At 41.1% G+C, this 25,186-nt stretch overlaps 2 protein-coding genes across 5 annotated transcripts; both read left to right on the top strand.

Moving 5' to 3' along the window:
• Positions 1 to 378: 378 nt before the first annotated feature.
• vps53 (VPS53 subunit of GARP complex) lies at positions 379 to 20,631 on the top strand. 2 transcript variants are annotated; one of them, XM_057049522.1, is made up of 22 exons: positions 379 to 534; positions 810 to 890; positions 1,847 to 1,896; positions 1,993 to 2,059; positions 5,706 to 5,792; positions 6,006 to 6,121; positions 6,473 to 6,592; positions 8,946 to 9,024; positions 9,106 to 9,249; positions 9,325 to 9,467; positions 9,793 to 9,934; positions 10,387 to 10,482; positions 10,980 to 11,074; positions 11,613 to 11,855; positions 13,931 to 14,078; positions 14,184 to 14,266; positions 14,355 to 14,433; positions 14,752 to 14,900; positions 14,984 to 15,053; positions 15,152 to 15,289; positions 19,880 to 19,984; positions 20,165 to 20,631. In XM_057049522.1, the coding sequence occupies exons 1-22, from the start codon at positions 448 to 450 to the stop codon at positions 20,333 to 20,335; spliced, it is 2,493 nt and encodes an 830-aa protein (XP_056905502.1). In that variant the 5' UTR covers positions 379 to 447; the 3' UTR covers positions 20,336 to 20,631. The 2 variants fall into 2 exon arrangements, with proteins under 2 accessions (XP_056905502.1, XP_056905501.1); XM_057049521.1 differs by having other exon boundaries at positions 10,384 to 10,482.
• Positions 20,632 to 21,046: 415 nt separating this feature from the next.
• On the top strand, positions 21,047 to 24,220 carry rflnb (refilin B). 3 transcript variants are annotated; one of them, XM_057049524.1, is made up of 4 exons: positions 21,047 to 21,292; positions 21,393 to 21,597; positions 22,104 to 22,198; positions 22,994 to 24,220. In XM_057049524.1, the coding sequence occupies exons 2-4, from the start codon at positions 21,415 to 21,417 to the stop codon at positions 23,310 to 23,312; spliced, it is 597 nt and encodes a 198-aa protein (XP_056905504.1). In that variant the 5' UTR covers positions 21,047 to 21,292; positions 21,393 to 21,414; the 3' UTR covers positions 23,313 to 24,220. The 3 variants fall into 3 exon arrangements, with proteins under 3 accessions (XP_056905504.1, XP_056905506.1, XP_056905503.1); XM_057049526.1 differs by having other exon boundaries at positions 21,048 to 21,292; positions 21,452 to 21,597; XM_057049523.1 differs by having other exon boundaries at positions 21,048 to 21,597.
• Positions 24,221 to 25,186: the final 966 nt, after the last annotated feature.

The following is a 25,186-nucleotide window of genomic DNA, read 5'->3' as shown; positions in this document are numbered from 1 at the left end:
TTTGGTCACCCAGCATTCTTATCTATATGTCAGTTGTTTTGACTTGCTACTTTTGCTCCACTGTACAATCTTTTAAATATTTTACAAATATCTTTGTCGTGCGTTCCAATGACTTTCATTTGATTTCATCTTCGTAATATAAAGATCTGCTGCATTTGTGTTTTTGTTTGTGTGTAACAAAGGGGAGCGCTGTGGTCTCTTCAGCGTTTTAACAACCACATATCGCAATTATATTAAATGTAATGTAAATAAACGTTATTGACCGTAATGAAAAACACTTGTATTTTTGTTCATGCCAACAGTGAAGAGCCGCTTCATTCAGAATCACTTGCCACCCTGCGTAAAGTTGTGATTTCCGGTAGCCGTGAAGGTCCCATTTGGTGACGTCATCACGTCTGCCATTATCCCGAGTATCAGGAAGTGTTATGTTTAAGAGTTGTTTTGACAATGATGGAGGATGAAGAATTTGAATTTGCGGAAGATTTGGAAGCTATTTTGCATCTGACCCCAGAGGTGCAGCTAGCAATTGAACAGGTATCGTAATAATCTCGACATTATGGCGTTTCTGTCTGCTGTCTGTGCAGCCACCCGGCTAGCTGTTAGCTAACCATCATGAGCTGCTCTCACCTCTTTCTTGGTAATAATGTCAGACGAAAAGCTCGATTAAAACAGTATGAATCCATAGGCAATATTGCCACAGATAACCAGAATTAACGTGTGTGGACCTGTGTCTGGGAACGTTAAACCATATGTGAGGTCTGCATGTAGACACATCATCCACTGAACGTTCTCTATTCTCCGGTCTGAAGGTATTTCCCAGCCAAGACCCGCTGGACAGGGCAGACTTCAATGCTGTGGAATACATCAACACACTGTTTCCCACCGAGCAGGTACAGCGATACTAACACATGTCTGTTCTGTGGATCATTTATAATCCACAGGGTTCAAGGTCTCACCCTTGTCACTTACTTTTGTGTATTTTTTTGCAGCCTTTATATAGTCAAACATGGCAAATTTTGAGTAGTTAGAGTTTATTTGTAATCGTGTTGTATATGCCCTCTTAATTATCTATCTATCTATCTATCTATCTATCTATCTATCTATCTATCTATCTATCTATCTATCTATCTATCTATTTTTCTGCTGTTAAAGCAACCCAAGATCATTTATTCTATCCTGCCTGAAACTGCTTGTCATTCTCTTGTTAACTTGTGATCACTTGGTATTTTTACTTTGTGGTGGTATAATGGTGCGTAGTTTATAGTACAGTGCATTTTGACATGTTTTGGGAAATAAAGATGAATTCACCAGCAGTGATTGTGACATCAATCGTGATGACAGAGTAGAAAGCAAAACGTTATTTTTACTCACTAATTCCATCATTTTCATATAGTGTTTCTAATTTTGAAAGCCAATAACAACAGGAAAATACGGTGGTCATTATACATGACAACAAACTCACTGCACTCAGATAGCCTTAATATCAATCAGATATTAATCCTTTAGAATATGTCTGAAATGCTGTAGAACACGATGAATGTGCAGCCAGTTATGCGTCCGTATTTACATATGCGGTATATCCTCTAGGGGTCACTTTAACCCCGTAGCTGTGCTGCACGTTTAACTTTTCGGTAATTCTTCTCCAGAATTCAGCTAAAGATGTAATTGTAGAAGATATGTATCATTTTGATAATGTAAAACAAAATCTAAAACTTTTGATGTTTGATCAGAAAATTGACAGCTGTTATCATTCTGGGTTCTTCAGCCTGCAATTTACAATTATTTCTATGTCAAGATCAAATTATGATTGTGTATGTTATGCATATTTATTCCTGTTGCTCCTCAGTCTTTGGCTAATATTGACGATGTGGTAAACAAGATTCGTCTGAAGATTCGGTGAGTTTGTGCCAAAGATTTGTTTAAATCGATCTGGTTTTTGTTCCTGTTTTACCTTCTTTGTGCCCTTCTGCCCTTCTCTGTCACGTCTGGTAGACGACTGGATGACAACATCAGGACCGTGGTACGAGGTCAGACCAATGTGGGTCAGGATGGCAGACAGGTGAGCGGAAATTATTTTATGTGACTGTTTAGAAGCCTGGACAAACTTTTATCTCATCTAGTTTTAATTAAACCCAACAGATAGTTTTGTCATTATGTAATTTTTAGTGGCTGCATTCGTCTAGTCTCGGGCAGAAGAATTATTTGTTGTAAAATGGTGGGACTGACTTGGTTTACCAACATTGAATCAACATCTCTATTCTTTAAATACGTGAAGGTCGCTTCCAGAAATTGCATGTTCTTTCTGCAGCCCTTCTCTTTCCTCTCTCCACGATGCTTTCATGGAAAAGGACAGGATGACTCAGAATTCTTCCCACTACTCAGACTGCCTCTCTTTACGGAAAACTCGCCTGAGAGATAGAGAGCTAGATTCCTGTATGTAAATAGTTGAATTTATTTAAAATGCAGGCTTTTGGATTTTGGGCTTTTCTTGTGAGAATATAATGGAAAAGAAAACCGGCCCCTGTTGATGTAATAGAGCTCTCCCAAGGAATTGTGGCAAAAAGGCAACATGACACTTTATTGGTGGGTCGTCTGCACTGTGACCATTTGACATAATTAGGTGTGTGCTGTTGGCCCGCTGGCCTCGTCTTTCCCAGTCAGCCACTGTGTGGTAGCAGAAACACTTCAAATACCCTCCAGACCAATAACCTTATACAGTCGCACACAATCATTTTAGTTTTCCAACCCAGCGGTGCCATTCCAGCTCAGATCCAGAGGGGAAATGGATTTGTTTCCAACCATTCATTTCAAGATTGCTACTAAAACTAGAAGACTTCAATAATATTATCAGCGTGTGCAGTTCATATGCTAAAGCACAGTGCTGTCGGGAGAGGACTGATTTCCTGGATAACAGAAAATCTATTTTTACAGGCATATGCGCTCATAATTTAACTTTGCAACTTTATTATTGAACATGCTGAATTGATAAAGATAATGAGCTGTAGCTCTGGGTGGTCTTCCTATAGAATCATTTCAATGTACAATAAATATAAAAGCTGTGAGGGTTAGTTTAGTTTCCACGCTTTCGTCCTACTTGTCTCTGCCTTGAGATTTTCCAAATTAAATCGGTTGGTCGTTGTGCTACAGTGGCATGTAAAACGTTCAGGATTCTGTAATTGCTTAAAAAAAAATCTGGGTCACAAAAGTCCATACCCTACAGCCTGTGCCTCACTTCTAAGTTTAATGTCTTCTTGAATATGTAAAAGCTGGTTGGTATAGTTTTCATAAACATCGAACAGGCTAAAATATCGTTTTCCACGACTGAATGTGAGACAGGAAATCAAACCATCCGGGAAGAACATAACATATAATAGAAGGCATTCTAAAATAGAGTTTTGGCATTTACCGTAGCACCAAGACGACCTTTTACTGAAGCATTTTGATCATTTTCCTGAGCTATTCTTTGAAATAGAAGGTTATCTTTTAAACCCTTAAGACTGTTTCTCTTCTGTACCATCACCTGTGTTGACTAGAATGTGTCACTCATTGTGTGTCTGCAATATGCTGGTGTGCAACGCGTATGTTTGTGTGAAAGGAGATAACATCTCAGGGCAAGGAGGCGCCTCCTGGGCAGTGGTTTCTCATTCACTGCTTTCCTCAAGGCTAAATGCAGGAAATGAGCCCAAGGAAGAGAGCCAGATTGGCCCAGCCGAGGTTGCATGAGCGACAATTGCTGCCTTAGAGGTTTCGGGCCTCTTGTGTATTCACGGTTTCCTCAAGAACTCCTCCATGAAGTCTCTTTTAAGTTCCATTGTACGCCCTTCCTCCTCCTCTTCGCTCTTAGATCAAAGCATAGCCTTTATTAGTGTGAGCAGTAGTAGCGGTTCAAAATGTTTCAACACCTTCATGACCTGGAAGCATTAAAAGAACCATGTCTCTTCCTCCCGCTGTCTGATGGCATCATTTTAGTTTTCTGATCTGGCCATGCTGTTTTCTCCTGCCTCTGTCTTCCTAAACCTACCGGTAACCCTAACCCTAACCTCACCAGGGTATCAAAATGAAGCTACTGCTGTCACCAGGATCTGTTTACGCTCTCACTCACTCGCTGTTTCAGTGAGTTGCTTGTAAAAGCAGTAAATTCTTTGCGCAGCTGGTGCCGGCTGTTAGCATTCCTCGTGTGTTGTCCGTTTAAGCCTGTGTGTGCAATTGTGTGAGTAAAAGAGGGTCGCCGTTGCGGCACGCTGTTGCCACAACGTCAGGCCGAGTTGGCATTGGATGTCGGAGCAGAATTTCTGTGTAGCACCATCAAAGAACAGCTGCTGTGTCAGATAATGGACCGATTATCAGAATATTACAGTAACAACCTAACAGATCCCGCAGTTGTAACTGTCTAATGTTCTCTAATGCGCTCCGTGTTTATGAGCTGTTAAATGTGTGAATAATCTCTGTGTCCATTGTAATGACAACCTTTTATGTAGGATTAAACTTTGAGCCGATGTGTCAGCCTGAGATGGCTCCATGTCAACCATCTTGTTATTTGGGAGGGCAATTAGTCTATTTGGCAGTGAACCCCGTCTCAGATTGGGAACAGACACACAGGGGAGTTTTCACCGTGCTTCTGAGCCAGTACCGACTGTGGATAAAAAAAAAGATGCCTGGAAACTTGAATAAGGCATACACATTATTTTATTCATGAAATGTCAGCACGTTTTAGTTTTTCACTTCTATCTGATGGATGCGGTCTGATCTTCCATGGGATCACTCAAAAACTGTTTTGCTGTTTTTAACTGTTTTACTTCTTTAGTTTTCTGTCCTTTCTGTAAACAGGCCTGTTTCGATATCAAATTTTCTTTTTTGACAAATTACTGACTAGGGTCCATTTTGAAAATATGCTGTGTTTGATCAAACCAGATTACATCTACACTGTAGATGAAAGATGTACAGACTTAATCTCTACAGATTAAGTCTGTACAGCTTTCATCCAAATGTTTAAATAGATACAGATGTAAAATCCAGATCCAGTTCACAACCAAATGGAAATCAAGTCCCGCTTTGGTTTACCCCCAAGCCACTCAGCAGAATTCCTCTAAAGGAATAAAAAAAAGTTTGCTTACAGAAAGCACTAGAAGTTTTCTTTGAGAAGATTGAAAGCCGATTGTGGGCCCATCATGGTATCATCTGAAATAATTTGCACGTTCCTTAATCAGATCATATTGTAATAGTGCTATGTGATTTTGATGGAGAAAATTCTCTTCTCAAGTAGCCCAGACTGGGGAATCTCTAGAGAAGTTTTGGCTTGAAACTGAGGGCGATTTGCTCCCCCAGATGGTCAAGGTTGCATTTCCAGTCGGGGCTTGATGGGCGATTTTTTTTTGTTAAAGCCTCATCCTCAAGTGTGTGCGCTCAGTACGATTCCTTTACTGCAGAGCATTTTGGAGCAGTGACAGATCGGCGCCACTGCTCACATCTGCCCACCTCCAGCTGATATAGGCAATGAGCAGGAAGTGAACAGATGCTGCGCCCAGCTCAAAAATCAATACTTTTAATTTCTAATTTCTGATCAATTTTAATGGAACATTTCAACTGAAGGTCAGGAAATATAATCTCTCATATTTAATGTGACTATATAGCTAGTAGTTAGCACTTGCTTCAGCTGGTTTACTGCTAAACACCACACGATAGACTGAGTATTCCTTCATCTCCAGGCTTTGGAAGAGGCCCAGATCGCCATCCAACAGCTCTTTGGTAAAATCAAAGATATCAAGGACAAGGCGGAGAAATCTGAACAAATGGTGAGTACAGAATGTGAATTAAAGTTAAATTAAAGTCAGAATGATGCAAAAATGCACTTATTTATCAAAACAGACTGTGAGCCCCCAACCCTGCAATTTACGAGAACTATAAGAGCTTTATCATTGGAATGTTTACATCAGTTATTATGTAGTTTTTCATTAAATCAATAAGACTCTTCTACCTTATTTCTATTTTTTTTATGTTCCCTGCAGGTAAAAGAGATTACTAGAGACATTAAGCAGTTGGACCATGCGAAGCGCCACCTCACCACATCCATTACCACCCTGAACCACCTGCATATGTTAGCAGGGGGAGTTGACTCTCTAGAGTACGTACCATCACATTTAACTGGTTAGCCCAGAGGAATGTAAAGCCTACATGTCCTAAACAATGGAATTGTTGAAAGCTTTAAGGGATGTGCATTTAATTATAGGATTAGTGGGTGGGTTGAATGGAGACAAAAATGTATAGTGTTGTCCACACAAGGCCTTTTATCATCTTCACATACACGTGTTTCTTTATTCTATGTCCCATTTTAAGGAGGTTGAGAGGTTCTCAGCTAATAGAAATGAAAGATACTCTGCACACAATGATGCTGCACAGTCATCACAGTCACATGTGCTATAAAAGCTGTTAGAGATTTTCTGAAAGAACAACTTTTGTGTGTTCTGTGTTGCAGAGCCATGACCAGGAAGAGACAGTACGGTGAGGTGGCCAACCTGCTGCAAGGAGTGGTCAATGTGCTGGAGCATTTCCACAAATACATGGGCATACCACAGATCAGGCAGCTTTCTGAGAGGTCATTCAAATGTGCAAACATCTATACATTACTTTCAGGGTCTGACCTAGATATTCCCCAGTCTAGTGCTGAAAGTACCTACCTAGACATTTAGGCTTAGTGTTCTCAGGATGTGATGGTGTTTTTTCCATAGATTGTGGTAGGTGTGATTATATCTCAGGCTTCCATTTGTGCACATAGATGAAGTACTTAAAATATTACATGATGTAGTCAAGCTTGTTGTTCCTCTGTACAACAGTACAGTGAGGAATGCTGCTGCGCTTCGGAGAGTCTGGACGTTGAACAGTGCATTGTTATGCCATTGTTTCCTCAAAGCTGTGACAGATTAGATTTCCATTTATGTTCTTGCTCACTGAGAGGACCAGAATTTCCTCTCAAAAGCGAACACAAAAACAAAAAGCACGACCTTTGGTTTAGTTTGTCTGAGGTGTGGCGCCATTCATTCCATAAAACAGCTGCATGGAAGAAGTGAGAGCTGTAGTAACAGATGATGGGATAGAATGTAATAACTGCCACCAATCTCTGAATAGAAGGAATCAGGATTCATCACACAGTTGTGATAATAATCCAGGGAGGTGTAGAAGATGATGATTTATACTGTCTGTCAACCATCAAGCCAAATCGCATTATATTTGTGTTAACAGTTTAAATCTAACTGCTCATTATTGCAATTTTTAATTGATTTTTTTCAGTTAAACTTAATTCAACAGGACCCATTTGCAATAAACATTTCCACCCTTTGTCTTTCAAATGTGATTAACTTGAGTAACTGCAGCCTTTTCATTTCAGCAGAGTTATCCTGATTATTTTTCCTAAGCCTCTTACACTCATTACTTCATTATTTTTTCACGATCCCAACGGTCACAGTTGAGGTAACAGTTACTGAGGTATTGGCTGTGTGTGCATGCATATGCCTGTGCACGGTTTTAATGATGGCTGCTGCACATTCAAAACTGCAGATTTCTTATTGGCCACCTGATGGCTTCTGCTTTGTTGTAAGAACCTTTTAACTAGCTGTTAGCCACAAAGGCCACATTATCTCTGACATAGTGCATTTAACATGTATTATCCACTAACTTCCGGGTATTTAAAAGTCAATATAGTGGATGTCATGTCTACATTTCAACTCATTTGGTAGCACTATTATCAGTCTTGCAGCACTATTCTGCATTATAGCTGAAATGGCAATGTAGCTATAAAAGCGATCTGAGTCTTTATCTTTCCTCTTTCACGCAGTTTTCAGGCTGTAGTCGCTGATCAGAGATGGCATTTCTAAAATCAATTCTTCCTTCATAACTAAGCCCTTCTGTCAGTTGAGAAACCACACATGGCATCTCCATTATGTCAGTACTGTAGCAGGCTAGGCTACTGTAGCATAACCTGTAAACCTCCATATTTGTACTTCCTGGCATTTTTCCACATTGAGAGCTGTATCGTTCACTGTCTGTGCTTCTCTGCAGAAATGTTAGCCACATTAGTTCAGCTTAATGTAATCCATATTCTTTACTTATTATTATAACTGCTTGTTTGTGATCACTGATTTTTTGCTCTTCTACTTTTGGTGGATCATCCATGTCCTCGCTTCTCACACCAACTAACCTTCATGTCCTCTGTCACTATGTTCCTATGTTTTGGGTCTCCCTGTAGGACTCTTGCCTGGCAATTCCTCCGTGCCAGTGTCTGCAAACCAGACAGCATCATTGTTCTCACTGCCAGCTTCTACAGTTTTCCCCCTCTTCACGCTTCACCTCTTTTTTCACACTGTCCATCGTGCTGGACTGTTGACCTGAAGCATTTCAAGTCCTCCACCTTGTTCATCTCTCTTCTCTGTGATATCACCATATTCTGTCTTCCTTAATTCCTCTTCTTTCCAAGCCATACCTCCACCTGCTCTCACTACAGATCACAATGTCATCTATGTCACTTATGCTCTCACTTCTACTGTATACTTGAACTTTATGCAGTGTTTTCCCTATCTTTTCTTAGGCAATCTGGTTTACCTAAAGACCAATTTTTCCATCCACTATTTGACAACAAAAATGAGATGAGAAGTTTGCTCTATTTCCAAGGAACTTGTAATTAAGTTGGAGAGACATGAGCACATCTCAGTAACCTTTGCTGTCTCACTCCAATGGTGTCAGACCACATTTTAGATAATATTTCTGATAAACATCCCTGATTTATGGATGTGTAGCATTTATTTAGTTAACTGAATGATAAGCTCGGGTATGTCAACAAGTTTAAGTCTCTTGCTATGTTGAATGGCTATTCTCATTTAAGTTTTCAATGTTGAGCTGAAATCGCATCTGTTTCAGGTAAACATGTCGGTGTTATTGTGGTTTGGTCTCTTTAGAGTCAAAGCAGCTCAGAGTGAGTTGGGCACACAGATTCTGGCAGATTTTGAAGAAGCATTCCCATCTCAAGGTTCCAAGGTATTTATTTGCTGTTATTGCCCATAGATGGTCGTGTTTAAGTAATTGTGTGTAATACTTCTAATTTCACAACCCATCTAGAGACCAGGTGGCCCCAGTAACGTGCTTCAAGATGCCTGCCTGGTGGCTAACGTGCTGGACCCCCGCATCAAACAGGAGGTCATCAAAAAGTTCATCAGGCAACACCTTTCAGAGTACCTGGTGTTGTTCCAGGAAAACCAAGATGTGAGTAATAATCAGATTTAAGCTTTGCATGTGCTATTTTGATTGAATAAAATGAGACGAGAACTCCCTGCTCAGGTTGCCTGGTTGGACAAGATTGATCGACGATACGCTTGGATCAAACGACAGCTGCTGGACTACGAGGAGAAGTACGGACGCATGTTTCCGGAGGAATGGTGCATGACGGAGCGCATCGCTGTGGAGTTCTGCCACATTACCAGGTTACAACTGCAGAATGCATGAGTGGCTTCAATCTGCTGGAAAATAATCTGTTTCTTAAAGAAGGCAGGAACTGAGAAATAGATTGTGGGAGTTTTGAACGCAAATCGGCTTGAGTGGCACAACTTTGGAGCTGACATAGGTGGCCTACATGAGCAGTGACCTACTGCTCTGACTTCCTTCTCTGTTGGGTCCAAAAGAAAACTGGAACAGTGTAAAACAGCATGTTAATTGGAACCATTTCTAACAAAGAAAACTGTTTTGGGGTGGGTGTGGAAAGGGGAAGGAATGTAATCACAACTGTAAATGTTTTCTGTGCTTTTCAAGGGTGGAGCTTGCTAAAGTCATGCGAACACGGGCTAAAGAGATAGAGGTGAAGCTGCTTCTGTTCGCCATACAGAGGACAACAAACTTTGAGGGTCTTCTCTCCAAACGCTTCACAGGATGCACTTTGACTGACGTACCTGGAGTAAGGAATCCCCTCAATACATTCACATGTTAAAGATCTGAGCAGAATGGACAAACACATAAGCTTTTAAAGGTTTATTTGATGTAAAAAATAGGACTCTATTGTTGCAGGACCCATGTAAAGTTTAAAAACCAGGTTGTGTTTGCATGTGCTGCTAGAAGTGATACACAGAGGATGGACCAACTCTAATTATTACTTTTGTGTAGCACAACTAGGCCAAGCTTGCTCCGTATTGATAATATTTACCCCAGACAGGGATTCTTTTGTGTCAGCTTGGTTCACACACATGCCAGAGATCTGTTAGAGTGGAATGTTATAATTAGAGATATTGTCATCAAATCCTGGCATGAAGTGGTCTTCATAAACATGGAGGAAAATGATGAAGCTACATTTAATTTTGTAAGTAATCTGTTTGTATAGTTGTGACCGGACCTATTCTTGTTTTACAGCAGAAGAAAGCAGAGAGCCCCCTGGACTCCACAAACCCTTTCCTAGAGGATGAGCCAGGCGAGGATTTGGGCACAGAGAAGGACGAGGATCTGACGAAGGTGAGCTCACAACACCTAAACTTGAACTGATCTGCAGTTGTTACTTATTGCGATGAAAGTATGGTTGCCTCGTTTCTTTCTTATGCTTCTTTTTATCATCTGATATTAGTACTGTTAGTTTTTGATAAAAGAAAGTAACACCTTAGAAAAAGACCGTGAAGCTGCCAATAACTCAGAAAATGATCCCAAAAGCAAACTCAGGCAGCCCATCACAAGCCATCTTTGTGGAAAACCAAAACAACAAATCCTTAAAAATGACACTGAGGAGACTGACGTTCACCTAATGCATCAACATGGAGGTAAACTTGTGCAGTGAGCTGGATGTCTTTGTAGAATCAGACAGGATTCCTGAAAGGCTTAATTAGATAAAATGAACTGCAATCTATTGTTCATAGATGTAACTAGAGCTTCACCTTTCAAACCCCATCACATCGAACTGGAACAGAACAAAGTATTTAAACTGTTGCTATATTAAAGGTTTTTCTTCACTCTTTTAGCCCAGAAAGCCAAAAGCTCCAGACAACCCATTCCATGGAATTATCTCCAAGTGCTTCGAACCTCATTTATACGTCTACATTGAGTCGCAAGACAAGTGAGACACACACACACACACAAACACACTGTGTTCCCCAGACCTTGAATGTATGTCAGTTAGTGCTGTAACAGAAATGTTTACAATCAGCTGCAAATATGCAACATAAAGAGACAAAGAAAGAACAAATTATTATTAAAATTTGCATATGCTTTACGGCTTACTTTAGTCTTCCAGGCTCTTAAAGCAATAAATGCCATTTGTGTGTCCAGGGGAATTGGCCTGTTCTGCAGTGACAATTTCTGCGTAGTTCAGTCTGAAGGGCTTAAATGAGGAATGGCCAGATCTGCTTGTCCTTAGTGGGGCACAGCAGGAGAGAACAGTGGGCTTCTTGTGTTGTCCTTGGCCTGAGTAAACCTTGGTCACCAACTGACTGTGAACTGAGGACTTGGCTAATACACCCTGATGATTATGTATTATGGTTTCCTACTCAGTTCTCCAGTTGTTTTTTGTGATACAGTTATTCTCACTTTCCAACCACGTGGGTCTCTGTGTACTTTTGTGTGGGTGTGTCCTGTAAACTCTTCGTCTTCTGCAGGAACTTGGGTGAATTAATTGACCGATTCGTAGCAGACTTCCGCACACAAGGTCCTCCCAAATCGGGCACCGAGGAGGGTGGAGCGGTCCTGCCCAGCTGTGCCGACCTCTTTGTCTATTATAAGAAGTGCATGGTGCAGTGCTCCCAGCTGAGCACCGGAGAACCAATGATCGCCCTCACCACCATTTTTCAGAAATTCCTCAGAGAGTACGCATGGAAGATCCTCTCTGGAAACCTGCCAAAGTAAGACAACCGGTTACATTTAATTAGATAAGCTTTATTCCCGGAGAGCAAATCAAACACTGGCAGGAGAGTAGCAGGGTTGATGCAACATCCTTTTTGTATTTATCTTTTCAAAGCAAGCATAAATACTTCACACATTTTCCAATACATAAAAAAGCCACTCTGTCATGGAAGATTTTGGACGTCCTGAAGTTTATTTTTCACCTGGATGTGATTTAGACTTAAAATGTTGTGTATATGCTTGTTTTCTCTACTCTACACAACCTCTCCACAAACAGTTGCTACTTCATGATGCAAAAATTAAAATCCCTGATTCATTATCTAAAAATGAATAATTAAGTGTACAACAGCAATAATATAATGATCTTGCTTATTAAAGACATTGGCTTCCCTGGCTACCAGCTGATAAGAGGATACACTGAGGAAGTGTTGACTCCCCTGTGTTCAAATGTACTTTATGATATCAATTTTTCTGAGGCATTACACTTTTTAAATATTTTTGGCCACAATTTAACCCCATAACTTATTTCTAATATCCTCAGAGACTGAATGTGGTGTATTGTTTAGATACATTCACTATTTCCTTTCCATCAGTATTGTGGTGAAACACATGCTTGTGAGGCTTATCGAACTCTGGACTAAAATCAAAATGAAATATGACCAGTGGACCAGGAGTGGCACAGTTCGATCTTCTAGGTTGTAGGTTTGATTCCAGTTTTGGTTCTGTGCGGCCGAGTTCATCACCCCTGCCTGGGTTAGTTTTCTCAGGGTGCTCCAGTTACCTCACACAGTCCAAAAACACACACGTGGCTGACTGGGAACTCTAAATGGCCCCTAGGTATAGTTGTGAGGGAGGGCATTCCAGGGTGTATCCCTGCCTCTCACCCAGTGTCTACTGGGAGAACACCACTTCTAAATAATAATCGGGTGGGTTTTGCTCTATTTTGGAAAATGGACATTTTAAGCCTGAATGTTTTCAGCACATATAAAAAGCTCCATACTCGCATCCAAGAGAGCCATTTAAATCTCTGATCATCAATAGATTTACCTTTCATAAACAACCATGAAGTCATACCTGTATTTATTTCAGCTTAGTGCTGCTGTTACTATATATATATATATATATATATATATATATATTCTTCTTTGTATCTCAGAAAATGCATTCCTTAAATAATATCTGGCTCTGGTGCATTTAAGCTGAATGGGAACCTAGTTTATTCCATGTAATGTAAAACATATTTAACTTTGAAAAAACAAGTTGGATGCAGCTAAACCCACTTGTGCCACGCTGTGGAGACGGCGTTCTGTTGATTATTTCAGCAGGGCCCAAATTCTTCTGTTCTCACTGATGGGCTGGAATTGTGCACTCCGAGGAAGCTGGAGTCCATTAAGTTGTGGCAACGTCTAATATGCTACCAGTAAAAACAATCTCTGCCTGACTACACACACACACACACACAGAGCAGGTGTGCTTTTTAGCTCTGATACACCACACTTGCTATCTAATATTCCAGAAACTGTATACATTATACATAGCTTATGATGTTTAAGCCGTCTACAAAAACAAATGTTCCAACACTTGGAAGCCATCTTCTGCATGTTGGTTTAATGAGCGTTCGAAGAGGACCTCCCAAAGGAGTTTGAACTATATTGTGGTTTTCCCCACGTCTCCATTATGATGTTTATTAATGGCTGCGTTGCTGCCGAAGCCTCCCTGGCTCAGTGTCCTGACATTTGCATCTGCTCACAGTTAGGGCTGCCGTGTCTGTTGCTAAAAAAAGGCTGTATTTACCTGTGGTTGAGGGAAAAAAGAAGTGTTCTACAACAATTTGTTTCATGAAGCGCTCTAGTCGGTGAAAGCACAGCAGCGTTTATTTGATGTTCACGACTCCAACCGCAAACATTCAAAACTTGCAGCATTGTAACTCGCTCTCGCTCCGTGATTGATGTCTTCTCACCAGAAGAAGAAGAACTCGACATCAGCAGCTACATCTTTTTAGCAGACACAGATGTCAACATTCTTTTGTTAACCCTTTTTTGTTTCTTTTTTTTTATGTTTCCCTTTTTTTCAGATCTAGTAGCAACACGGGGGGACTCACCATCAGCAGTCTTCTGAAAGAGAAGGAGGGCTCAGAAGCTGCAAAGTTCACCGTTGATGAGCTCTGTCTTATCTGCAGCATCCTCAGCACTGCAGAGTATTGCCTGGCAACCACACAACAGGCATGTGCACGCCACAGTGCAAACACACCACATTAGTTTGTGCTGTAGTGTGGAGATTTCAATCACTTGTAATGTTTCATATTTGCATTTCTTTCATTGTTCCAGCTGGAGGAGAAGTTGAAAGAGAAAGTGGATAAAGTCCTGGTGGAGAGAATTAATCTGACTGGGGAGATGGATACATTCAGCACGTAAGGGAGCAGGTTTTTGGGTTTTAAATGGAAAATAATGAACTCACAGTTGGAAAAGTTTCTTATAGTCATTTTGTCCTTTTTATAGTGTGATCTCAAACAGTATTCAGCTGCTGGTTCAGGATCTGGATGCAGCCTGTGACCCTGCACTCACTGCGATGAGCAAGGTGACACACAGACACACAACTTGCACGACAGCCTGAGGATATACTGTACATTGCAATCCCAAGATTTTTAGACAGTTATGGAGAACTAATTTGTTGTAGAACGAGACCATTAAATCTTGTTCAATCATGAACTTTCTCATGAGGACCCTGCCCACAATCGCTATTTAAATAATTTTGTGTTACAATTACTTAATATTTTTGTTGCATCTTTATGTTGCAGTCTTGGGGTGCAACCACATCCCCTGATAATCAGTAACCAAGAGGACCTCATCCTTACATAAATCCAGATTGGTCCCTCTCACCTGTTTGTCCCTGCAGATGCCTTGGCAGAGTGTCGAGCACGTCGGTGACCAAAGTCCGTACGTGACGTCAATCATAATGCACATAAAGCAAAACGTGCCAATTCTCCGAGACAATCTCGCATCCACGCGGAAATACTTCACGCAGTTCTGCATCAAGTTCACAAAGTACTGCCCACACACGTGATATCGCAAACGTTTGCTTTTAATCACAAGAAGTTCCTAAAGCTGTCACTTCTTTCTTCCCTCAGTTCTTTCATCCCCAAATTTATCAACTACATATTCAGATGCAAGCCGATCAGCATGGTGGGAGCTGAACAGGTCGGTGGAGTGCGGAGGTTGTGTGTGATCATTTCCACTTCTGAAAACACACAGCTGGTAACACCTGCTGCACCTCTTTGTGTGTCCTACACCTTCAGCTCCTCCTGGACACTCATTCTCTGAAGACTGTCTTGCTGGATATGCCCTCCATCGGCTCCCAGGTGCTGCGCAAGGCACCGGCCAGCTACACCAAAATAGTGGTAAAAGGCATGACCCGCGCCGAGATGATCCTAAAGGTGAGGAGGGGGTGATTTCAGTTATTTTAAGCAACTATCGGAGCTGTGGATAACAATATGGTTTTTGCATGACATAGCTCACAAGGACATGTGTTCAACCTGTAACACAGAGATCAAAGTCAATCATTCTGAAGCTTTTCTGAGATCCACTTGCACCTGTGTCGCTGGCATTGCCAATGACATTGCTGAGGAAGCCCTGACTGATGGTTGCTTCCTGTTGATGTTGTACTTTAAGTCAGACGTGTTTTGGAGATTTTGTCAACTGCTCGGTTGGACGATTGCTCTGTCTTGGACTGTTTTTCTTTTCAAACTTCCCTAAAGATCTTGTAGTGAGAGTGGTCCTTTTTGAGTTGGTTCTGCCAACCAAAGCCTTTGAACTTTGCATAGGTGTTAAGTGCATTAACATTTTCAAGGGAAATTAATTAATTTGGATTCATGTGTTAAATTTAACATTCCTACTAAAGTCTGAGTTTTAATTTTAATTTAAACTGAAAGTAGGTCACAGACAATTGAAGCTTTATTATATGATTAAAATGAATTTATATTATAATTGAAATACACCATTTTGCGATAAAGCATGACTAGTGGAAACTATAGTTCATATTTTCCATTTTGCAATCATGACATGACGTTTCCATGTCTTTAGAGAACCAAACATGGTTTCTTCATTCTGAAGAACAGGACAAGCAGCACTACATGATTCAGACATACAGTAATTGCAGATTTGTCACTTTCTCAGAATCTCACATTAAAAGGAAATAATACCAATAATTGTCTGGATTTGATTTTAGAGTTGGTGCCGCCTCAGAAAAAAAGCATAATTTGAAGTTTTAAACTACGATAATGTTGGACTAACATTCAGCCTGACACCTGAGGCCAGAAGAGATTTATTTAAACAGTTTACCTTTCACCAGTAAACTCCCAAAGAGCCCCCTCCACCTTAATTGATGGATTTAAATGGGATCCTTAGTTTGACCCTTAATACCGCATATTTCAACTAAAACACATTATCAGAAGCAGTCGAACTTCAAGGAACCCTTGAGATTTTATAACGTGAAACATGGGTAGTTTAAATTCACGCTGCCCACTTTTACAACCCAAGCCTCAGCTCCTGACCTTTAAAGGCTCGGAACATTCGATGTTCAAGTGCTGCCTTGCTAACTATTCTTTCTGATGTTGCTGTTAAAAAGATTTAAAGCTGAAAGTCTGACAGATCCAGTCAAACATCTGCTGTGGTGTTTGATGCTCAGGTTTGTCTGGGACTGTGCAGTTTATGGGAAAACAAGGCTCCAGTAGTAGAGGCAACTACTGCGCGGTTGATTCGACGGGTCTCTTCACTTGAAGTTTTTAAGGATGGATTATTGAACGATTATTGATTATGTAACCAGCATAATGTGACACACTCTGGTATCAGCTAATCGATTTTGCACCAATGTGTGATGTTTTTGCGCATCTATACCCATTAAGCTGATATATTTCCTTCACCACTTCTGGCTCTTCACCTCTTCAGTCTTACGTCACTACATACATAAGTAATCAGATTAATATATTCATGCAATCAGCCTATTGTAGTCTGACAGGAGAGTTTGTACAGAAACAGACAGCTGAGCAGATCAATTACCCAAAGCTTAAATATGTGCAGAATAAGCCTTTGACACCCCCCCAAATCAGGGTTTACAAACAAAAATCAGTCCATTTAAAGAGGTGTCAGGGAGCGAGACCAGTGCATGTGTTTACTGGGGGAGAATGCACGTTCACACGTGAATGTGCAACCACGGGGCTAAACCAGTGACCTCACAGTGACCCCATGCAACCCTAGAAGAGGACTGGTATGTGACCGCTATATAGATTAAAATCACCCAAATTACCTGCCCCTGGAGGGCAAAGAAACACGCAGTCACACATACACACAAGGCTGAGTGTGTGATTCTTTGATTCTGCACAGACTCCTCTGAGGTTTTCTTTCCTTCCTACAATGATCAGTGTGACTGTTGTTTTCCTGCCTGCTGTGATAAACAGGATTTTAAAAATAATATGAACACACCCTTTATTTTGTTTTTTATTTTTTGCCTTTCTACGTGCAGCATCTTAAGATGGAATACCATCCGTATGCTTCCCAGAATTCTGGCATTTGAGTTCAGGTAATTTGATAAAAAAAGATGTAAAAAACAAACAGCAAAGATGTTGGGTGGAGAGTATTGTGTTTTTATTGGAAGCAAATCTTTCTGCCTGTATTGTGAACTTGAACAGGGTCCCACACAGGTAATTACTTGCATTCTAAAAGGCAAACCCATCAGGTTCTGAGCAGGAATCTCTCCGTCTGACCCCAACAATAGGTTTAAATTACAGTCTGTTGCTGGACCTGGAAATGCACTCAGACTTTGTCCCACTAAGATTTAGCCACCCACTGGGATTTTTGACAGTTGTGTCACCGTGTGCAGTTCAAGCCTTGATTTAATGAGCATGCATAAATATGACCCTATTTCATCCAATTTTTCCCCTATGCAGCTGAAAAATTTGCTACATTTGCACTGAAATGCAAAACTCAGTTAATTACTGGGATCACGCGTTTAAATAGGGCCACGCGCAATCAGAGTCTGTCTTTTGGTGGTCTTGTTGAGCTTTCCTTGGAGTTTGTTTTTGTTGTGCAGGAGATATTCGGCTTCCATCTACAAAATGTAATTATGGTGTTATTGTCTGTCTTTTCCCTCAGATGAACAGTTTAATGTTATTTTAATCAATGTTTTTAGTGAGTATCGTAAACTTGTCCAACTACGCAATCAAATTGGCAACCCAGTGTAAAAAGTAAAATAGAGAATTAACCGTTGTAATTTGCAACAGACCGAAAGGAAGCTAAATGGAGTGCTTGGTGGAAACAAGGCTATTATCACTTTATAAAGTTATTACAGCAGTCAGTTGTTTCTTTACACATCCCGCATGCACAAACTAACATTTATTTGCCGTTTGCGGTGCTGACTCTCTGGAGAGCGTTACATGTTCATCAGCGCTCACCAGACAGTTACTAACATCTTTCAGCTGTAAGGTAGTAAACAGCAGAAGTTTTTTTTTTTTAGCGGTTATTTGCGAAAAAGGCATCAAACTGCAAGGATCATGATCACAATAAAACAAAACAATTGGAGTCTGTGAGGACATGAAGTAGCCTGTAGAAGAATACTGGCCTGGATGATGCAGCCAGTGCGAAGGCTAACACCAAAGTTGCTGCAGAATTATGAGTAGGTATCAGTCAGCTCAGGTCAGATCTTTTATCTGGGTCTATAAAACCTTGTCAACTCAATATGCTGACAGGTGATCGTGGTGTGATTCCATCAGTTTTATTTTATCTTACTAGTGGCGTATGTCTGTGTGTCTCTGTGTGTGTTTGGGGCTCTAAAAGTGACTAAACTGTAAAGCAAAATGGTCAGACCAGGTGGAAGATCACTCGAAGAGTTTTACGGTTGTAATGGGAGGAATTTTCACCAGTGAGGTTCTCAACTGAGTAGATCTTAACTCGCGCTTTATTCGTGCGTCAGCGCCAGTGTTTACCTTCACCTTCAGATCTGTCTTTTAAATCTTCAAGAAGCTGTCAAAAGATGTGAAACAGCTGAGCAGAAATCTGTTCAACGCCTGAGAGACGTGGCTGTTTTCCACACTCTTTCAGCCCAGCCCACCAAAACTGAGCCTCTCTCTCTTGCTCTCGCTATCTCTCTATCCCTCTCTGTCTGTCTCTCTCTCTTGCTCTCTCTCTCTTTCTGTCCCTTTAAAAATGTTTAAAGGCAAGCAGCCCCTTGTATCCTCCTCCCACCCTCATTTAGCATACTCACTCGTACTCACCCCCTTCCTTGACCGTGCTGCTCTTCCTGGGAATGCTGTTTTTCATTCCTGAATTCCCACTTTACGAGGTCCTGACAGAGCTGTTCCCGCCCGGCTTCAGGACAGTTGCTAAGTAAATCACTCAGTCATCGGGGGCGAGTCAAAAAGCAAAGAACTCCCTCTGGTTGCTCCTGACGCTCCCACAGTGTGCAGCTCATCTTCTCTTAACAGCTTCCCTTAGTTGCAAGAAGCATGCAGGGATGCGGCCTTTTTTTCTGCTTTGTTGGAAAAACCAAGGAATGTTTCACGACATGAAGCATGTGTGGATACATAAGATGGGAAGTGGCGATCTGTCAGCCATGTGTCGGTTTGCCTGCTTTTGTTGCGGCTGCAAGGAAATTTCTTCAAGTCACATTTTCCGTTCAGTTCCTCTTGTGGGGAAAAGGTCCAGTCTTTTCCCCACAAAAGGTTCAGACCCCCCCACCGTAACCTTTTCTTCCTGTTCTTTACCAACTGTGATTTCAGCCCAGACACATTATAGCCCCAAAATAATTCCAAGCCGAGCTAATTCTTGCCCACTCATGCGTGGAATAATTGGTGTTTAAAGGGGAAAAAAGGCATAAGGAACGGCCTCCTTAATATAGAAGCATAGCCTTGACATTGTTTGCAGCTAGAATTGCTTGTTTTCTCCCACTTTTACCCTCCCCACTTTCAGCCCATGTGGGACCATTTAACAATCACCGAAGCAGCGGCCAAACTTCAAATTGTGCTTTTCCACAGGTGGTGATGGCCCCGCACGAACCGCCTGTGGTTTTTGTTGATAACTACATTAAACTCCTGGCCGACGGCAACCCCGAAACCTTCCAGAAGATTCTGGATATGAAGGTCAGTGCCAATGTTTCTCCGATAGATTTCATCCTTCTTTCATTTTATCAATTCATTTATTGGTGATTCTTGGTTTGTTCAACAGTCTCAAACCTTCTTTTTTTTTACATTTCCATGTATTTTATGTTTTCATGTTTTAACTGATTTTTGGGATATGTGTGTGTGGACTTGTGCATCCAGGGTCTGAAGCGCAGTGAGCAGAGCAGCATGCTGGAGCTCTTCAGGCAGAGGTTACCCACTCCGCCCTCAGGAAGCGATGGCGGCCCCTCCCTGTCCTTCAGCACCCCCACCCCCGAGCAGGAGTCCTCTCGCATCCGCAAGCTGGAGAAACTCATCAAGAAGAGACTGTGATCGGATGCATGCAGTCCTCTAGGAAGAAAAGCTGAATGTTGTAACTGGGAGGAACCTGAACCTCAGATAAAGCAACTTCCTCACCTGCAACGGTTTCACCCATCATGAACTTCTGTATTTTTGAAACCACACTAATATCTGAGCATTGTCACTGTTGCACTCTCTCATTTGCACTCACAAGACCTTAAATTAATGTTGGAAGTGTATTTCCATGACACAAACCGGTTCCCTCTGTTGTAATTTATAATGGAATGTGCTGTGATTCTCTCTATATATTAAAATTAACATAAAGTCAAGTGTTTGACTCCGTTTCGTCTATAGATGTTTGTCCTACATTATTTTCTCCCACAACTGTCTCAGATCTCCAAGATTCTTTCATATCATGGAGAAATTCTGTGACATTCTTACATTTGACTTTATTTACTTTATTGACCAAAGCAAAGGTTTTTTAGGGATTTAAATCAAAACTATTTTCAATGAACTTTTACAGTTTAAGGCCAGCACAGTAAAAAAAAAAAAACTCTATTAAAATTACTTTTTAAAAAAAAAGGTGCCAAGCAGCAGGAGGAAAACATCACCCGTGTGTTTGCGTTTTTAAATCTCCTTGAGTGAAATATTGGAAGAGTTTCAATGAGCAGCCTGACGTCTCTGCGCAGCATCCAATCGGGAGGCTGCGAGTGCTTGAAAAGGCGTTATTGTTTCTGGATCTGCGAGAAATCTGAAGTTCCTTGGAGGGTGTGGAGGTTTGAAGAGAAGCCGCGGGCGGCGGGACTCGATCTACTGCCCGGACCACAAAAGTCGACCAGTTGTTTCTGGGGCGCGTTTACTGTGCGGCATGTTTGCTGGTTTTAAATGTGAACGTGAGGGACGCGCTTCGGGGTTCCTGCAGTGAGGCAGTTTTATGGTCCGGGAGAGATTTTGAGTATATTTCAATTCGTGCATCCTGTCCGGAAAGAGGTAAGCGGTAACACCGTGGCTGCATCAAAGCAAAACCAAGCGGAAGTGTAATCCGGGAGCACCCCTCTTTCGAAATTAACATTTTTTAAACTCGCTGGAGGTTTTGCAACCTTTAACCAGAAATGGTCGGCAGCCTGAACTTGTCAAATGCGTGTGAAGGAGAGCCACTGGATATGATGAGCTGCGGCGCTGAGAGAGTGCTTGACAGTCCGGACTCCGGGTTGCCGCCCAGCCCGAGCCCGAGCACCTGGCTGCTGCCGGGGACCGCGGAGAGAACCGGGCCCGTGTGTGAAGACGAGCCAAGGGTACGGAACAAGAATCAAACCTAATTATAACTAATTTTTTTGCACATTTAATTGATGTCTGTGTTGATTTTATCACAGCACAATGGATTTTATATGCATTTTCACCTCTCATTTCATTCATTTTTGATGAGGTTAGAGCACTCAGTCCAAAATCTTTGTTGTCCTGAATAAATTTCCAACTTCAGACTCCTTCCTGACTACATAACATTTAAGAAGCACGTCAACTCCCCTTCAGACAACCACAAATTGCAGCCAAACACTTCTGCTTTGCAATGCCAGGCCATTCCATTAGCTGTAATTCAATATGGAAGACTTTGCATACTGATGGAAATTCAGCCCTACACACACAGCTTGGTGGTTTTTAAAAAATGTGCATGTATGAAATAGATAACTGCAGACGCTGAGGTGGGTTTTAAATTTGATCAGCATGTGTGCTGGTTTAGGGGTAAACAAACTAAACATCTTCTCATTCATTTGGTAACTGTGGGGTTTCTTTTTTGTGTAAGGTGCCAGTTTTACCCACAGGATCATTCCAGCTGCTGCATCCGCTATCGTTTGGAGAAGGCATCACATTCAATCCATTACCCCCAAAGGAAATGAGGTAAATCAGCAAAATACATACTAATTAAAGTGAAAATGCCTATTAAAATGTCACTCAGCAACTCAATACTCATAAAATTGTCATGCTCTAAACAAGGAATAATACAAACATTAGGACTTGCTGTTAATTCCAGCTGAAAGGATGAAATCTATGATGAAGAAACAGGTCAAATCATCATGTTCATGCTGTTAAAAGACAGTTTATGAGTGATACCCATTTATTCACTTAAAACAAAATGCGACGACAGGCTGCTCTTTCCTCTTGTCCACCATTTAGCCAGATATATGCATTAACATGTTTTATTTCAACTATATAAGATATGTTGTGTCCAAATATCTAAATAATTTAAAAAAATAAATAAAAAAAAAACAATAATCTTGCTTGTTCCTCAGATGCAGCTTGCTAAATTTTTGTAAAGCCCGTGTACGGTACATGTGATCCACTGTACGTCAGCCAGTTAGACTTACTGATGATGTATGAGGGTGGTATGCGTTGCCATTGTAATGGCAGAGGAATCTTTTTTTGTTAAGAAATGGAGTTGGACCACCCGTACTGGCCCGTAAGTGGACATGTGCAATAGCTGGGTTAGAATTTTAATCAAATAGAGTAGTCTGAAGTAGCCTATCAAATAAAGCATGCAAATGTGTTCAATTGAGTTAAGGTGTTGGTTTTTGAAGGTCTTAAATAAATGACTACAGAATTTGGTGGTGCTGTGCAGTCACAGTAGAAACGGTGATAATAGTAACTGAGTTTAAAACTGATTTGAGAAACGCATGCTTATTCATATCTTCGCAGATACACCTCGTCTGTGCATTACGATTCCGATCGGCACTTCATCCAGAGTGTGGTGCTGCAGCCGTGTGGTCACGGCCTCGATCACTGTCGGCAGACCATCGTGGCTCTACCCCACAGCACCTGGCGGCACTACAAGACTCAGCTAGATTTCCAGCCTCGGCATCGGCCGCAGAACTTCAAGAGTACAACCATCATCTACCCCAAGAAGACCAGCGCCATCTACACCACAGAGCTAAGCTATGACAGCCACCGGATATCGAAACGCTTCCTCTCCAGCGTGGAACTTGAGGCCACTGGCAGGCGAGAGGTGGCACAGTGAGGGTGGGACAGACCGACAGGTGTCAGAGGAGGCATAAGAATTGTTTCTTCCCCCGTGGTTCCTTGTCTGTAGCACCCCAAGGCTGGCTACATTGATCTGCTGTGTTTTCCTTTTAGACTGCAATGCTTCAGCTGCCCTTTACAGGCTGTGGGCAGGAAGCCTCCATGCTGTGGTGTTGTCGATCTCAGAGAGAAAATGACGCGGGGAAGGTCCATGTGGTGCGTTTATTTTCCCTGTCAATAGGTGGCCTCGCCATTGCATGAATGAAGATCATTGCACAGCTTATTGGCCTGTGTTTTTAAACTGAATTTAGGTTTGAGTGTTTTAGACAGTGGCCCTTCTCATATTGCACCGAGTTGGTTGAGTGTATAGACTGATAAATTTAAATGTAAATGATGTTGGCCTTAATGCAAATACTGGCTTAGTGTTACAAGAGAAGATGTTTTGTTTCATATGAAGGCAGGGAAAGCCATTAAACACTTCCTGATTTGTATGCATGCTATAACTCACTGCTTTACCTGCACTGTACACTGGGGTTGGGGTGAAGATACTATGTGTCCTTGTAGTGTGTACCTCTGCACAAATCTAGCACAAGTTAGGCCTTTCCCAAGCATTATCCCTGACAGCAATCTGTCCCAAAATGTCCTGTATATGTTGCAGATGTGTATGCTCCCAAACTGTTTTTTTTTTTTTTTATCACTCACTGGCTTAAAGTGAAAAATAAGCTGCATTCCACTGCATTCACTTTGATTGAAATTATTTATTCTCTTGGTTTTTAAGGATTTTCAGAGTTCGTATTGCAGAGCAAAAGGACATTTATGGGATGTCCTCTGTACCCTTTTAATGTATCTGTTGATGCTTCTGTTTGACATTTGCCAGTTTGAAATAAAGCATTTATTTCACTATTATGTACCTGTTCTTTCTGACATGGAAGCTGGAAAATGAACTTGCATATGTTCATGTTATCATGGTGATAATTTTTAGATTTTTTTCCCTCAGGAAGGGAAAAAAGTGCATATCCAAACAAATGCATTACATAGTTATAAAACTTTGTTTTATGTTCTTAATCAAACAAACAACAGCATTCTAAAAAGATGAATGTTCTCTCATCTGTTCTCTCATCCATTCAGGAAATTTAAAATTCTTGAATGGATTCGCCATCTAGTGTCACCTAGTGGCGATAGTTTGAATCACAATATATTTTCTGATGAAAATATAAATTTAAATTAACACTAGACTATAAACAGAATTATTTGAACAGCCGATTGTTGTTTCTTGGTGATAGAACATTGTTCTTTATATTCCGGTGTCCACTCATGATTTAATACACAGGTATTGGGCTGTTTCCGAAACCACCCCCTGTACCCTACATAGTGCACTCAAGAGTGTGGACGCCATTTTGAAATAGTGTCCGAAATTTTAGTGAGCATCGCTGTACCCTATGTAGTGCACTCAATGTATCCCACAATGCACTGCGAAAAGTAGTGTACGAGTGAGCACCCTAACTCGAAAAATGTATCCCATCAGCCTTTACGGTATCACGTGATACCGACGGGATACATTTTTTAACGCAATGTCTACTGTGCGGTTTGATATATGAATTTTTTGGAAATAATAATTTTTTTTTAGTAGGGGTCCAATATGATCATCTTAAAATATTACAACATAAATGTGTAAAAAAAAACAATCAATCTTCACTGATCCCCCCCGCCCCTCACTTAAAATTGTTCTTCGGAATCGTCTGTTCCTCACCAGGCGACAGAATCTCAGTAAAATAATATTTACAAAGATGAAAAGTAGCTCTGGATCCATTTTTTGATGAAAAATTGCTTTGTGTTTTCACTACAGCGGAATATGACTTGAGAATGTACCAT

This window comes from Takifugu flavidus, chromosome 12 (assembly GCF_003711565.1).
Source record: "Takifugu flavidus isolate HTHZ2018 chromosome 12, ASM371156v2, whole genome shotgun sequence".
Classification (NCBI taxonomy): domain Eukaryota; kingdom Metazoa; phylum Chordata; class Actinopteri; order Tetraodontiformes; family Tetraodontidae; genus Takifugu; species Takifugu flavidus.
Note: the sequence above shows the minus strand (reverse complement) of the source record. Positions and strands in the feature narration are given on the sequence as shown.

Coding starts and splice junctions, on each gene's coding strand:
- rflnb (XM_057049524.1), top strand. CDS start 21,415: ATGGTCGGCAGCCTGAACTTGTCAAATGCGTGTGAAGGAGAGCCACTG. Junction 21,598..22,103: donor TGTGTGAAGACGAGCCAAGG/GTACGGAACAAG, acceptor TTTTTGTGTAAG/GTGCCAGTTTTACCCACAGG. Junction 22,199..22,993: donor TTACCCCCAAAGGAAATGAG/GTAAATCAGCAA, acceptor ATATCTTCGCAG/ATACACCTCGTCTGTGCATT.
- vps53 (XM_057049521.1), top strand. CDS start 448: ATGATGGAGGATGAAGAATTTGAATTTGCGGAAGATTTGGAAGCTATT. Junction 6,122..6,472: donor GGGGGAGTTGACTCTCTAGA/GTACGTACCATC, acceptor TCTGTGTTGCAG/AGCCATGACCAGGAAGAGAC. Junction 14,434..14,751: donor CACTCACTGCGATGAGCAAG/GTGACACACAGA, acceptor TTGTCCCTGCAG/ATGCCTTGGCAGAGTGTCGA.